The following is a 15,777-nucleotide window of genomic DNA, read 5'->3' as shown; positions in this document are numbered from 1 at the left end:
TCCATCCACCACCAGCCTGACACATCACCACAGCAGCATCCGTCATGCATACTTCAATTACTGATAGAGCTGAAAGACTTAGCTAATTGGCATACATTTCATTGTTAATTAAGAATTCTGAAAATTATTGTTTAAACCAAAAATAGCCAACAAAAGAAAGGTGTGGATTTTTGTTTTCTGAATCTTGTATGAAAATTTATTTTTTAAAGAGAGTTCTGACAAAATAAGTAGTGTGAACAGGTCCATTTGGGCTCTGTGACAATATGATGCACTTTTTTGAATATTTTGTGACATTTTAATTAAAATAATTGCTAGCTGCAGCCCTTGTCAATGATTTAACCTATTAGGTAAGATAGTATATACCTGGAAAACACATAAGCATTAAAGGACTGAAACAATGACAGGCCGGTGTATAAAAATAACACATCTTTATTATATCTCTGTGGAGTTGGGACATACATTTTGAAGTCATGACCAACATCAACACCAACAGCTTTGAGCTTGTTTTGTTTAGTTTTTTTAAATATCAAATGCCTCCATAAGTTCTTCACAAAAACATATTTCAATTTCATCAAAGGTCTGTGCAAAATCACTACTTTTATTTTATAGTGATGCATCTGTTTCAGGGTTAGATAACACAGTATATTACCTATGCATCTGACAGCTGAAGACATTTTACCCCAGAGTATAAAGTTCAAGTGACTGTTTGTTGTCACCATAGAAAACTTATATTGATATTGATCCAGTCTTTTCATTTATTGATTGAATCATCACTTTGCTACAATAATAAGCTTCATAGTATCGATTTCCCAAGTAGGTGTGTATCCTTCAAATTGCACATAAAGACACCTTCACATAAAACAATGATTGCACAATACAGAAATACATGTTGCAGGGAGTCACATGATCATTTGATGAAAATCACTTGGTTAATACTTAGAAGCATATATTACAGTAACCTTCAGTGCTGCACAATACACAGAAACCGTACTGAATATAGCAACATATAATAACACAATAAGATAAATCTGCTGTGACCAAACCCTCATTTGATTCATAAATCATTTGGACCAATTGTGCGGAATACCACCACCACCATGCAGCAAGTGTTCAGGTTCAGCTTCTTCACAGTGCTGAGCTCCTTCAAATCCCTTATAAAGGACAGGTGTACAAGTTACAAAGATAAGTGTGTGCGTGATAGGGGTGGAGGGGTGGAGGAGGAGGAGGAGGCACTTCACCCAGACAGTCACCAGCGTGAGCAGGTCGTGCACATTGGACGGCAGGAAAAAACAACACAGAGTTCATCACGGGGGTGAGAGAAAGACGAGAGGTCCCACTTCAGCCTCACTGGGTACCAACATCCTGTCAGAGGTGAGGAGGGACAGTGAGCAGGGCGTCCTCAGTTGTACGATGGATGTTCACATTCTGGAAAGAGGAACGCATCAGTGTCAGATCCCGTTTGAATACTATATGTGTGCATGTTTCAGTTGTGAGTGTGATTTAGTTGCTACATATCACACATCTGTCACCCCTCTGATACACTGTGCATACGGTGATATCACTTTTGTGGTTTGCACTTGAGATCACAGTTTCTCTTTATCAACATGCTGTGGTGCATTTGAAACTTATTGTTATGGCTTCCAGGACAGTCTGTCAGTCATTAGATTTGAGTTTCTTTTTACTGGTGCATTTATAATGTGTGGAAAAAAATGATTTGTCTTGTGGTGCAGTTGCTTATGTTCCTTTCTCTAAGTGCAGACTGACAGATGTCTTTAAATGATTGCATATCAGATCTTAAAGGCATTCTATATAAAATAATCCACCTTTTTAGCCGGGTGATTCATATATTTCTGTCATGTTCAAGTATTTTATTGTGTTTAATTTTGATGGTGTAAAGGAAAATAACAGGAGGGCTTTGGTAAACTTTTTTTTTTGATGTCACAATATAGATTTTATTTCCAACAAAATGACTAAGCTTTTAAACAAAATAGCATTATTACTGCTTGAGAATAACGAGCATACAGTTTGCTATCACGCTTGCTCTTGGCACAATGATATGTGACTTTTACACAGTGACTTTTTGTTCAGACGGATGAATGGCAGCATTTTTCTCATGCAACCCAGTGGAGACTTTGCATATGAATGAATGTTGAGTTTGCACAGCAGAGAAGCAGGAACATGATCTGCAGATAGTAACGACAGGAAGGCAAGAGTACGAATCTTTTGATCTTCAAGTCAGAAATATTCTATTCATGAGTCTAGGCGTGTTTTATTTTAGGATTAATGCTCAATATAAAGCATTTAACCCAAGATCATAGCTTCCAGATAATAAAGAGGAAAATTGATTTCATGCCAAGCAAGTGAAGCACAGAGAGAGTGTGGCACATAAACATGAAATGCAGCAGCGCTGTTTGAGTGGAGTTTATTTAGAAACAGTAAACAGAAATAGCTTTCTCTGAATTCTGATCAGTGATATGAACATAAAAACCTTCACATTGTGGAATAAAAACAAAACAGTATTTCTGTACTTTCACAATCTCCAGTAGACAGTATAGAGTAAAATGTGTTTCAGACATCCTTAAACTAGAGACAAGTTGTAATAGAAGACATTTAATAATAAGTAAATAAACACAGACTTAATTTGTTTATGTGCAAAATGGATTAAAACACACTACTTTTTCTGTTGTGCAGTAGTGTGCAACTAAGATGAGAGTATTCTAACTCCTACAAACAGAAATATAGAGATGAGACACCGGTCAAAATAAACATTGTTGAGTCATATCGAACAAGATCGATGAGAAAACAAACTACATGTAATCCCTGCTTCAACAGAAATAGGTGCTGGAGTCTCATTGTTTCACAGTCGGGAGTACAGCATCATTTAAAAAAAACAAAAAAAAAAAAAACCCTTCACCGGCTTTTCATCCATTCTCCAAAAATGGGAGAACGTATGTGACACGCGATCAGTGTCATTAGGATTAATAATCAAAAATGATAAACTGGATTCCAGTCAATTACCACCATCATTACAATATGAGAGGAGGAAGAGCAGAAGACAACAACAGTGGAGTGGATTCAATCAGAGGAAGGTGGAGAAGAAAGATAAAAAAAAGGTTGCTGAGATTGGCAGGTACACATTGTGCGTCAGAAGGGTGCAGTGTGCGTAATGAAGAGTAAAGGAGGGAGGGGTAGGGGTGTTGGGGTGAGGGGCACTGCCTCATTGGTGAGCTGGCACTGTTAGCAAAGCCTCCTCTGACATCCGCGACACCTCTACGTTCTGTTCGATAAAAAAAAAAAACACACATACACACACAAAGAGGGGGAGGGATCAAAACACGTCGGAGACCACGGCACGCATGCTTTTCCTAATGGAAGTGCAGTAAGATGAATCAATTCAATCTTTTTAAATTCTCAGCTACAGAAAACATGTGTCAGGAAGAAGATTCTTACATTATGAGTGCTGCTGAAACCCTGTAAGAAAGTAGTTAACATACTCCACTCAAACACATGTTTACCTAAAGGGTGTGAGGGTGAAAGCAATAGAAGCATTGAGTCATAGTCTCTGTAATAACCTGATAACCTATAATCAACCACAAACTATTTTATACTATTACATGGCCTGCTTAAAAAAACCCATACTGTTCAGCACCTGAAGCCACTGAACCAACGTATTTGTGAAGCATCATATCTCCTATAAAGTGGATTCATTTGTGTGTGTGTTGTCATACCCACCTCTGGTTTTTCTCTGTGTGTGTTGACTGCATCCACATTAAGGAAGATGGACTCCACCTTACAGCCTGAGCATACAGATTAGCTTTATTAGTTTTATCATCATTCAAAAGATTAATAAGGTACATTATATGCTTATAGGAGACTTACCGTAGGCCACTGGCGTTAGCTTCAGCACAGTGTGCAGCGGGCACTTCAGGTAAGGCAGCTCCTCTGTGTGAAGACAAACACCAACAATTCATTAAAGTACCGGAACAAACAGAAAATACAAACATCCTATACATCACTTTCTGGAATCTGTGACCTTATGTGATTTTGTTTTTTCATAGTAAGACAGGAGCCCAACATTTAACATTTGCAGCTCTGTCAGGGTGTAATGGTCCTGCTCAGCCAGCAGGGGTCTCTGGTGTGGATTAGCAGTAACAAAGAATCGGAACCAGAGCAGAACAGAGGAAATTAGAAAAAAATGCTTCTTTTTGATATAAGACTGCTTCCAGTAAAGCCTGGCACCCTTTGCATGTGAGGCAAATAAAGACCTTGGCCTCAATTAGAAGATATAACATTTTGGCAATTTTATCCATTTAGTATATAGAAAGGTTTATTTAAAAAGTGTATAAGAAAGACAGAAAAAAAATCAAGGTCTGAACTGAACCGTGGATTTGGAGAAACATTACACCCCATGGGATATACTACTGTTAAGAAAGAAAATATGATTAAACTATTTTATCTCAACAGGCAAATCAGGTCAGTCAGTCAGGAGTGAAACACTTCTCTATGAAAGTATGTCACCAGCTTTAAAACACTCAAAGTGTCACTTTACAAAACCTTTTAACCAGCATCTTAAACAGAACAGAACTTATCAGAGTGAAAATCCAACTGTGTGACTAAAAGGAAAGAAATCCCCACCAGCGCTCTAATCATGCATGATCTGTGAAGATCACTAACCTTTACTGACTCACCGCATTATTTCTACTGATTTAATTCAGTGAATTTAAAAAGACATGCAGCAACAACTGCAGAGGCAGTGGACCTGATGTGCCTCATTAAAGACCCGTGCTTCTACAGCTTCAGTTTGAGGGACTGACCTGCTGTCTTGTCCAGGAAGTAGGCCAACAGGCAGCGCATGACGGCCTGGTGACAGACAACCAGCACATTCTCCTGCCTCTCCAGCTCCATGATGACCGGCTCCAACCGCTGCACCAGATCCTCATAGGACTGAAAGAGAGGAGACACCAAAAAAGATCAATCAGGAGAAGCAGAAAGCAGAAAACTATAATAAAAGGAACAGATTTCATTGCAGATGGAGGATGCTTTAATCTTGTCTGAGTCAGCAGTGGACATGATTAACTCTTAACTCTCACGCTGACTTTATCTCTACTTTTTTCATTTTCATAAAGAAAGAGCACAACAACCTCTTTTTCAGTTCTACTTCATTATGATAAACAAATCCTATTGAATAATCAATCACAGTAAACAAATCCTTATAGCCTGTCTAGACTAACGCAGACTTTAACAAGATTCCCCAGAGCTCTACATCAGCACTGTCTGCCCGGGCAGCTAACTAATGCCTGCATCCATCTTCCAGTGTGAGATTAATGGAGAGGTAATGGGATGGACTAAAGGTGAGAACAGACTGGCGGGCATTCAGGCCCACAGTACACAGCCTGTACCCACATATTTAGCACAACACAGACATGGACACACACACACACTAATGTGAAGTCTTTGTTTACTGTGATCTGGTGTTTAGCCAAATCTGTCTGAGAGGCAGCTTCTCCGAGCTGAGGCTCATTAGCAGAGTGCAAGTGGCTGGTAGCCATCTGGATAAGGTTTAATTGTGTGTGTGTGTGTGTGTGTGTGTGTGTGTGTGCGTGTGTGTGTGTGTGTCATTGTCATTTAAAATTCCAATCAAACAAAGACTCACTGTTCATAAGCAAGCTACCTCAATACTAACATACAAAACACACATAAACAGCTACAAAACAACAACAACAAGACGTCATTACATTTCATTTTAGGCACTGACCTCTCCTTTAGGGTACCGGTAGCGGTATTTGTCCTGGTCCCTCAGTGCAAACTCCAGAGGATAGTGGCCCTGGATCTCCTCATACATCATTTCCTCACACACGCCCTAAAATGACATTACGCACAGATTAAACTCTAAGCTAAGTCAACGCAACAGACAGTAAACCTCTGAATGGTGCAGCACTTACTGCGTCAATCTCATTCAGGACCTTCCACTGTTCATACGGCACGCTGAGAGCCTCGGCTGTCTGGATGGTTCTTTTCATCTGACTGGTCCACACCTTCAGGTCGCTGATGCGCTGCGTCTCGATGAACTGGCTCAGCTTCTTCGCAAACTGCAACGGAAGAGAAGAAGAAACTGAGGCATGGGCGGAGGGGAAACTCACCTCTAGGTTTACATCAGAGTGTTTGCTCTAAATGTTTCGTTCGATGTTGTTTTTGTCCGTTCGATGTACCTCTTTGCCTCTAGGTGTGAGTCCTGAGTCTCCTCCGATGCAGCCCTTGACATTAAGCTCGCTCTCGCCGTGGCGGCACAGGTAGATGGAGCGTGGAGTGATATGGATGTTCATGAGGTAGTAGACGATCCGGCTCTGGATGTGGTCCAATACTCTGTTGACTAGATAGCGCTGACCCACATCCATGATCTTAATGTAGGAGAGATCCCTAAAAAAAAAGGAGAGCACAGAGACATTAAAGCTCCTGTTCAACAGTCTGTGATGTGAGTGAGCTGAAACCAGACTACAGATTTAGAAACATAAATGAATCACTGCATGAACTATTATAAAAAATGATGCATAAACAAATCTCACTACGATCAGATCAGTTTTTTATACTCTGATTAAACAAAAACAGTATGTGTGCGCCCACATCTTCATGTCAGACAGCAGTGAGGAAAATATTTATTACTAACCTTATTTGAAAATGAAATGAGCGCTGACGCATGAGACTAGCCCACATAATTCATGTCAACATAATCAGTAATGAGTAATGTTTCTGATTTCAAAATGTTGATTAGTTTTGTTTCCCCATCATCTGTCTCCTATCTATGTGATTAAGTTTTATTGGTGTTTGCTTTTCATATCTAAACAGAACGCATTTAGAATGATAAGATAGTTTATTCCATCATAAAATGAATAAATTCATAAACCTCCCCCTCACCTGTCCAGAACTTCATCCAGCGTCTCGTAGGAGTTTTCATAACACTTAATCCTCTTCATGAAGTCCTCCACGGCCTCTTCGGTGTTACAGTTGGTGTAGTCGGGGCTGCTCAGCTTTACTTGCTAAACAGGGAAATGGTAAATGACTGAGAATGATATGGGGAAAAAATTGATTTTGTCCTAATGTGAATAAACAGACATCCACTCACCACAATGTTCTCCTGTATGACGTCTGGGTCTTCACAGACAGACTCAACAAAGAACACCTGAGAGAAAAAGGGGGGTGGGGGGGGGGGGGGGGTGGGGGTGGAGACGATCATGCTTAGTGTGGCTGTCAGTGAATGCAGCACCCCCCTCCCTGAGCTGTGATCCCACCACTTACCTTAAAACCATTCTGCTCGGCGAACTGGATGATGGTTTCCCTCCTTTCTCTGGTGGTGTTTGTTGCATCAAAAACCTGAGTAACACAAAGACAGAAGAAGGATATAAGCGCTGACCAACATTAAAAAACATCTCACCCACCCGCTGCAACATTTAACATTTGACCCACCGCAACTTGGCCTCCGTCTTCTGTGAGGTACTGTCGCACATCGTTCAGAGCTGCTGAGGCACACTGTCTGTAAAGATCACAGATAAACATAGTGGTGAGACATGTCAGACGGCTGGAGGTTAAACAATCTGTAAAAAGGCTGACAGCTGCTCTCACCTCCTGATCTTTAACCCCTCCTCATTATCTGGACGGAAGAACTCAAAGGACTTGTAGATCTTCACAAACTCTCTCCTGTACTGTCCGACATTGAACTCTACGGAAAAGACAGAGGCACAGATGCACAGATAAGGAATCAGCTATCCCACCAAAAACTGCCTTTCCTATGATTGTGCATTGTTTCAGTAAAGTCGCTGAGGCGGACAATACCTCTGGTGGGCACTCCGATCCAGTTGAGATAGCGAGTTAGCTTCTTGGAGATGTAGGTCTTCCCTCTGGCAGGAAGACCCACTGTCACAATCAGGGTGGGACAGTTGGTCATACATACTGCAATAAAGGAGGGAGAGGGGAAGAAAGCTTCAGTCATGTGCCGATCACACACAAAGCATGTAAAACTAATTTCACTACATGATGTGTAACGCCTCAGTACACCGACATTTGTGTGTGTGACATTTTCTGGAGTAAAGAAAAATGCATATGAAACGTTTAAAAATCAACCCACATTGATCAGAGTGTGTGTGGGGTGAGTGTGTGTGTGGCCGTAATCCCGAGCTATCTGCCATGAAGACAAAGTCTCATCACGCCACTGTGAGAATGTTGTCAGCGAGGAGCAAGGGTCACGCTGGCACCACGCCGTGTGTCTGAGGAGCTTGTGAAAGGCTGCACTTTTAGTCCTGGAGACATCTGGTGAAAGCTGACAGCTACTTTCCAGAGCCGCAGTGTTTGCACAGATGACTGGGTCAGAGAGCAGGATGCTTTTTCATGGCAGCACACGAAGAGTCTCAGAGACACCGAGCATCACTGAGATCTCCCCACAACCCAACTCCACTGATGATGTGTGGATATCAGACACCCACACTGACCCATTTTCCCACAAGCTCTTGATTTTATTGACAGTCTATTGATTCATCCTTCCTCAGTCAGACCACAGTGAGGAGACACTGGCCACATACAGAAAGTGACCAATGTGTGAGCGCACCTAAAATGCAGCAGGGGCGAATCACTCACTCACTCACTCACTCACATGACTGCAGGGATACAATTCATGTTTACCAACAACCGGTGCTTGACTTGGCACATACCAACAATGACGTGGACGTCCGTGATGCCAGCCCTTTCTCCTGGATGCTCTGATCAATTATGTGAAATCCCTCCTTACACATCAGTGAGACATCTCAACTCAGTCGAGCTGAGCTGTACTATTACACCCGCGCTAATATTTGAGGTGGCGTCAGCTAGCAAAACGGAACGATTACAGCAGCGGAGTAGTTACCGCCTTCGTGCTCAGAAATGCGAACAACAACCCTCTGACGCAACACCTGAGACATGTCGGTGATACCGGTTCAACCATTTAGTAAACTCGTTTAGTAGCTCGTTGTTTTGTCGCCACGTTGTCATACGCACCCTTTCTTTGAGAAATGTGCTTTTCGGGAAGGCCGTTTTTGCACGGCATCCAGATCTTCTTGAGGGGGTTTTGGGTCAGCTCCCGCGGGTTTGACGGTGTGTTGTCCTCCATTCCGGGTGGCCGTGAGGTGGAGGCAGCCTCAGCGGGAGCACGGGGCCTTTTTTCCCCGTGATGCTGCTCTGAAGGTGACCGGTGTTTCATCCGCGCTGCTATGCGGGGATGGAGAGACTGTCCGGTAGCTCCCTCTCCCCTCCTGTCTGTGAGTGCGCGGTGGTCACGTGCTTCGATCTGGCCACAGTGGAACTCAACGGTTGGCCGTAAAGACTACAATACGGGCGCAACGCCTTCTGCTGCTCAACCGTAAATGACATGCGCTGCGCTCAGCTAAGTCTAGCCAATACGGAAGTGCCACAACCTGCTTTCTTCTAATGGCCTGCGGGCCACTAACAGCAACACTAAGCGATTGTATGAACGTTTACGAGAAAGTGACCGTCTTTCTCCATGCATTTATTAACTCAGTAAACAGGGGGGGTCATCCGCCATAAAAATGTTTTCGATTTGAATCCCATTTCCTGTATTTTTTATACATTTAGGTACTGTGGTGATACAAAATCCAAGAGATAATTAAATTGGTCATATATAGGCCTATTCTGCCAGAAAGTATATTACCACCTACCTAGACTGGTAAAATCTGGACTGGATGATCTCAGAGAGGCCAAAGTCTCTTTAAAACACAGTTTAAGAATTGTGAAAGCTTTATTCTATTTGTGAAAATGCAATAACGGCATATTTCACTGTTGTCGTTTTCATATGTAGAGCACTTTACATCATGCAGGAATAGATGAAAAAACAGTGATCGTCTGTGGAAATGAATGAATAAGGAAATAAACAAATAAACAAATTTGAAAGTGGAAGGGGGCACAAACAGGATTTTGAAAAGTGTGTGTGTGTGTGTGTGTGTGTGTGTGTGTGTGTGTGTGTGTGTGTGTGTGTGTGTCCACTTTCCCCAGTGGAAATTATGCCCCAGTCAATCACTAGTTTCATGTCTTCTAAAATACAGCATAATTTTCATTTTGTAAATGATGGTCCTACTTAGTAAAATACAAATCAAACACCAGTTACACTCAAGCTCCTGCCAAATTAGTTCACAAAATACTGATTGAGACGATCACTCCCAGATAAATCTCTCAATATATCACAGTATGTAATAATACATAGTTTGTATCATACTTTTCATTCATAGTGAAACTCAAAGTGCTATAGTAATAATAACAACACAAAACATAAAGAAAATAGTAGATAAATGAGTTAAGATGAATTAGCCGTTTTGCATAGAGAGGTTTTACGGCCTTTTTAAAAAGAGATTTGGGTCGGTGCTGTCCTCAGGCAGTTAATAAGGCTGATCCACAAGTGTGGTGCAGCAGAACAGAAGGTTAGATGCCCCATGTTGCGGAGCTTAGAACTGGATCCTGGCAGCGCTGTACTGAATGTACCGGAACTTAAGGATTCTCTTGCCAGGGATCACTGTGAAGAGTTAAGATGAATAAGCTGTTTTGAGGAGAATAAGGAATGGACAAGTTTCTTTCCATCTGACACGGTTCAAAGGGCGCAGAGTTTTAGAGATGCTTTTGAGATGGTAGAAAGAGAGTTTGCATAGATGTCTTATATGGTCATCTAAAGTCAGCTGAAGCGTATCACACCTAAGACCCAGATTAGTCACTAAGGACGAAAGGGGATGTCCTCATCGTCAAATGCGAGATGTCAAAATTTCAGTATTGCTGCTATTTAACTGGAAGAAATGTTTGCTCATCCATGTCTTTAGCTCCGTAAGACAGGTGCTGAGAAATGGACTACTTTAGTTCAGTGCATCCAGATTCGACTGATAGAATATGAAAAGGAAAAAAAGACACTTTACCACTGGTTCTAGCAAAAAATGCTGCAGACACGACAGAAGGAAGAGATAGAGGAGAGATAGAGACTGAGAAATGAACAGAGGCAAGAGATCTTTTGTGTTATGGACCTCGTAGTACATTGTACCTCTAGTACATAAGACACTCAGTAGTCATTGGCTATAACCTGCAGAAGAATATATTTTTGTGGGGACCCCTCCCATGCACCCTGCCTAAACCTCTTGCCACCCCATGTAAAATGTTCTAATAAAAGGTTCATAAAAGGCATGCATTTATTTATTTGGAGATACATACAGTTTTAGCTCAGGGTCCTATCAAGGGGTCAACAAGGTAAAAGCGGTGAGGTGCAGTCTCTAAGCATTAGTGTAGTATTGTAGTCATTCTTTAAAATGAGTCATTTAAAAACACACCAAATTAAGGGAATTATGAGACAGCAGCATAAAGCCAACATAGAAATTCATCTTGAAAGGCCATATAGTCAACCTACACAATTGTTATCACTTTTTGCCTGCATGGTTTCACCTCTTCTCAAAGCTGTTGGACCCTGCTCTACCTCACATCAGCCTGTGGAGAGGCCAGAATAACCCGAGGCTGTTCATGGCCGTTAAGAAACCACTTTTACCAGATTTTCCATATTGCTTGAAGACAACACTTTGTTTGACCTTATCTCTAGTTTGGTGTAATGGTTGTTTAAGACTTGACCCTGGGCTAAGTTTTGACCTGTTTTACAGGGCTGTGTTTGCTAAACGCATACTAACTAAAAACAAAAAAAAAGGCTTGTGTCATTTGTGCTCTTATGAAACAATGTTGGTCACTTCTTCTTTTTTTGTATAAGGATGGCAAATAGTGCACAAGACAGCTTTCTATGTTCTACTTGAAGTATTGATTCTTTTTGGCTCACTGTCAGAGCTATCATTAATGTGCTTTTCCTACGATGACAAGTCAAAATATCTGCTGTGAAAAAGGTCTATTATGAGAATAATGCAATATGTCATTCTATACGTTGTACAAATGGACTGTTAACATCTTGTTACAGGCACTTACAGGTGCTGAGGCTTACTGACATTTTCTTATGTGCTGACATGTCCATGAGATGGCAGTGTTGCTCTCTCTCTGTGTATGTGTGTGCACCCAGACTTATACACTAGCAGTATAAAAGAAACACCTGTAATGCAACTATAGATATATGCTCTTTAGTTGTACTGCTTATAATAATGTTCAGTTTCTGTTGGGAGCAAAGTGTCAGAGAGTTTGAGTTAAGAGGTGTTTCTAATATTCTGTCCATCACAGGTGAACATAGATTGTCTAAATATAAAATAGTCCATTATAACAACACAACCCCCATAACGGCTTCAGAAATGACCATAGAGATTAATCCACAGAGAGCAAACAGAGATTATAATCTGTAATCTGTTGTGTTGGATAAAATAACGCTGCACAGGTGTACGTCATACAGTGAAGTGTCACTGTACATTTTCAGGTTAACAGGCCTTATCTGTCCACCTGTTTATATGTTCCTTATGTTCACATCTTATGCATAGTTTATATTAAGCTTTAGAGTCAGTCTCGATGGTTGAGCAACCGAGCAGTGACCTAAATGTGGTGAGATGGAGGTTTTCTAATTAAATTGCTTCTACTCTCTCAAATTCCCTGACTGCTAGTAGACTATAATATATGCCAGGGTCCACAAATAAATGGCACACTAACTCCTGCAGAGGATACAGTTTTAGCTTATAGTGTTTCCACAGTCCTTGACAAACTGAGGCATGGAAGTCAGTTAAAGCCTCTAATTCAAGTATCTCATGTGCACAAAACTGAAGTATGATATGTGAAACCACCAGATTGTATAAAGCATGTTAGTCAGGTTTCAGTGAGGGTAGATGAGGTGTCTTACATGCACTGCTGGGACATGAACAGGAAACAGATCTGTGAGCTCCTCCTCCTCATCCAGCCTCTGACTGCAGCTAGCAGCTTTTAGCCAGCACACATCATTTCCCAATATAGCATGTGAACATTTCCCTTTCGCAGTTAAACAACATCCAACACGTAACACAGGGCGTTGTGTGTCATGGAGCCATCGCTCAGTGTTTATAAGATTATAGATGTTGTGAAAAGCATCGCAGCAACCCTATAGGAGCCTCAGCATCGATCACACACACACACACACACACACAACAAGCACAAACACAACAAACACAAACACAACAATCATCAACCTCTGCAACAGCATCTCCATCATGATCAGTATACATAATGCAAAACAAACAACAGGCAGTAGTTCAAATTAATGTTGCGAGATCAGCTCCAGACTACACGAAGCCTTTAGATTGTTTTCTTTTTTTGTTGTTGTCCGTAAACATCCGCTTGCATCCTCATCCTATCTAAAGCTTAAGTGCAGCTGTTACAAATCAGTGTGGTTACTATAAAAAGCCAGATTGACGTCTAGATGGTGCGTTATGTAGGGTAAAGGTCTCGGTGACAGCGCCAACACACCGCCAGCACTATTGTTTACGTCTTAAAGGGCAGCTCGACATGCCCCTCAACACCTCTGTTATAAACGATGCACGGTTCAACTCCAGCATGCAAAGCTCCAAGGAGCCTCAAATCAAGTCATTTTTTCTTACCGGTTGTATCCTGACTCAGTGCGTGCTTGGACCGGCTGGAGCAGCCTCTCATCATGGGCGTCTGTCGGATGGAGCGCCGTGTGTGTGCGTGTGTGTGAGTTTGAGTGTGTGTGTGTGTGTGTGTTGTTGGTGCGTTCGCCAGCAGCCCGCAGCACTGATGCTCACTGTACACACACCCACTGAGCGTGTGTGGGACTTCAGGGGCAGGAGGAGCAAGACTTTCTCCATAAGTGGATGGAGTGAGGTAGTAGAGGCGTACCTGCCCCCCTGCCACCTCCCACACACACCCCACCCACCCTTTGACAGCTGGGAAATGTCCTCACCAGTTCTGTCAGGGCTCGAGTTGTATAGCTTCCCATGACATTGATGGTTAAATTTAGCATCCTGTTCGCACTTAAAGACACCTTACAGCACGAAATCATTCATTTAAATTACACAGGCATATTCAAAGGCGTTTCTGCTACAGTTATAATTGTATCATAAGACACTATAGGAATGTTCTGTCAATGAGTTACATTTAAAAGCATCAACATGTTGAGGATACTTCCTGTTTCGTCCCCCTGTGATACAAATCGTACATCCTTGCAGGAAGACAATCGACTGTTTCCAGGAACTATTTAACTTGCAGAACTAGTTTTACTGAAGTGCATGTAAAAAAATATCATGCCTCCTAAGACTTCCTTTTGTAAAATCCTTCTTTGTATCCACATGTACTAATGTGGCTCTTTTGATACAGCATATATAAATTAGGCTCTTTTGATACCGCATGTATTGATTAGGCTCAGTACATTCTACTGATATCTACAATTTGATCTACTCCACCCTTGTTAAATAAATGACACCCATAAATCATTCCAGATACAACAAGGGATCGTCTGTATGACTAAACATCCTGAATAATTTCATGAGAAGTGCCTTTGATTGATGCCTATGAGTGCAGTAAGACCTGCCTGCAGAGTAGGGCTTTACTGTTTGGGACCACAAAGAGGCCTGTGGACGCTGTGATGGAGCCATAAGGCCTCATAGCCGAGGTGCGAGAGACTTTGTACTGTTTTATCAATTTTAAGAGATTAGTTTTCACTGTATCACTGAAGTCTTCTTTGTCAAAAAACTTAATTAATGAACTCAAAGTTGAACAGTCAAACAAAAACTTTCATTTACACAATGCTAATGAATCACATGTATACTGATGGACAAGAGAAGCACAAATACAAACACAAACCTGCCAGCCAGCACTGTGTCTCCCTGAAGATAACGTTGTGTGTGAAGGCTTCAAGCTATTCAGTGACAGTAATGATACTCTTATCAGCAGCCTGTGATAATGATGGCACCAATTGTTAAGCACAAGGCCTCTAACTGCATCATCATCAACACCAGGGTGATGTGAAGGCCTACACAAGATAGAGACCAACATACAGTAATAAGAGGCATCAAAGGACTCAGAGTGGCTCGGACTGAGTGTGACGGACAAGAGGAGAAACAGTCGAAGGCCAGATGGCTCTAAACTGACCTCCAGCACATTTCTTACTAAAGAGCAAAGTGATGGACCCCCCCCCCCCCCCATCACCTGTCCACCACCCAAGCCTAAAGCAGCTCCACTCCGCACACTCACTAACATACCAGTCAGACCTGTCTCACAGAGTCGAGTGTAAGATAACATATTCTAAATTGTCCTCTGCTGCAGCAAAGTCAAGACTGACTGATTAGACCAGCAAAAGGATTTGGCTCCTTAATTAAAAATGTGTATTTAAGACAAATATATGAATGAAGAGCACACATAAATCAATTCATAATAGTCTCATCATTACCATGTTATAATTGATACTTACCTCATTCTGCTCCAAATGCCAGGATATTTCACTACTTGAATTTCCACAGTTTTGAAAGAGATATGACGTCTGTTGTCATGAGGTGCTGATGTCGACTGAAGCCTTCATCAACCATAATCAATTCAAGAGATCAGTTGTGGTGAGTGTCCATGAGTGTACAGAGCTATGGCACAGGTCAGGACTTGCACTGAAGCTTTACTGGAAAAATCATTATGAATGCATTATCACTCCCAAATGAATAATAAAAAAAAACCCCAAAAGAAACTGATACAGCTGAGATCTGAAATCTGTCCCATGACTGCTGACCTCTGACCTAAAGGGTGCTGTGTGTTTATCCCTGCTCTGTGTGCTATTGTTAGCAGTTGGGTGATGGTAAATTTCTGCTGCAGGGT

General features: G+C 41.7%; 1 protein-coding gene across 4 annotated transcripts; it reads right to left on the bottom strand.

Annotated features, from left to right (window-relative positions):
* Positions 1-932: 932 nt before the first annotated feature.
* On the bottom strand, positions 933-13,739 carry pfkfb4a (6-phosphofructo-2-kinase/fructose-2,6-biphosphatase 4a). Of its 4 annotated transcripts, none has more exons than XM_053315189.1 (14): positions 9,022-9,250; positions 7,828-7,944; positions 7,618-7,714; positions 7,462-7,528; positions 7,294-7,368; positions 7,121-7,177; positions 6,913-7,034; positions 6,210-6,417; positions 5,943-6,089; positions 5,756-5,860; positions 4,815-4,944; positions 3,880-3,942; positions 3,733-3,797; positions 933-1,425 (listed from the first exon to the last, which is right to left on the bottom strand). In XM_053315189.1, exons 1-14 carry the CDS (start codon positions 9,221-9,223, stop codon positions 1,366-1,368), a joined length of 1,515 nt encoding a protein of 504 aa, XP_053171164.1. In that variant the 5' UTR covers positions 9,224-9,250; the 3' UTR covers positions 933-1,365. The 4 variants fall into 4 exon arrangements, with proteins under 4 accessions (XP_053171164.1, XP_053171166.1, XP_053171163.1 ...); XM_053315191.1 differs by lacking the exon at positions 9,022-9,250 and adding an exon at positions 13,557-13,739 and having other exon boundaries at positions 934-1,425; XM_053315188.1 differs by lacking the exon at positions 933-1,425 and adding an exon at positions 1,678-3,277.
* Positions 13,740-15,777: the final 2,038 nt, after the last annotated feature.

This window comes from Scomber japonicus, chromosome 3 (genome assembly GCF_027409825.1).
Source record: "Scomber japonicus isolate fScoJap1 chromosome 3, fScoJap1.pri, whole genome shotgun sequence".
Taxonomy (NCBI): domain Eukaryota; kingdom Metazoa; phylum Chordata; class Actinopteri; order Scombriformes; family Scombridae; genus Scomber; species Scomber japonicus.
The sequence above is the reverse complement of the archived record's forward strand: the minus strand, read 5'-3'. Positions and strand labels throughout refer to the sequence as shown.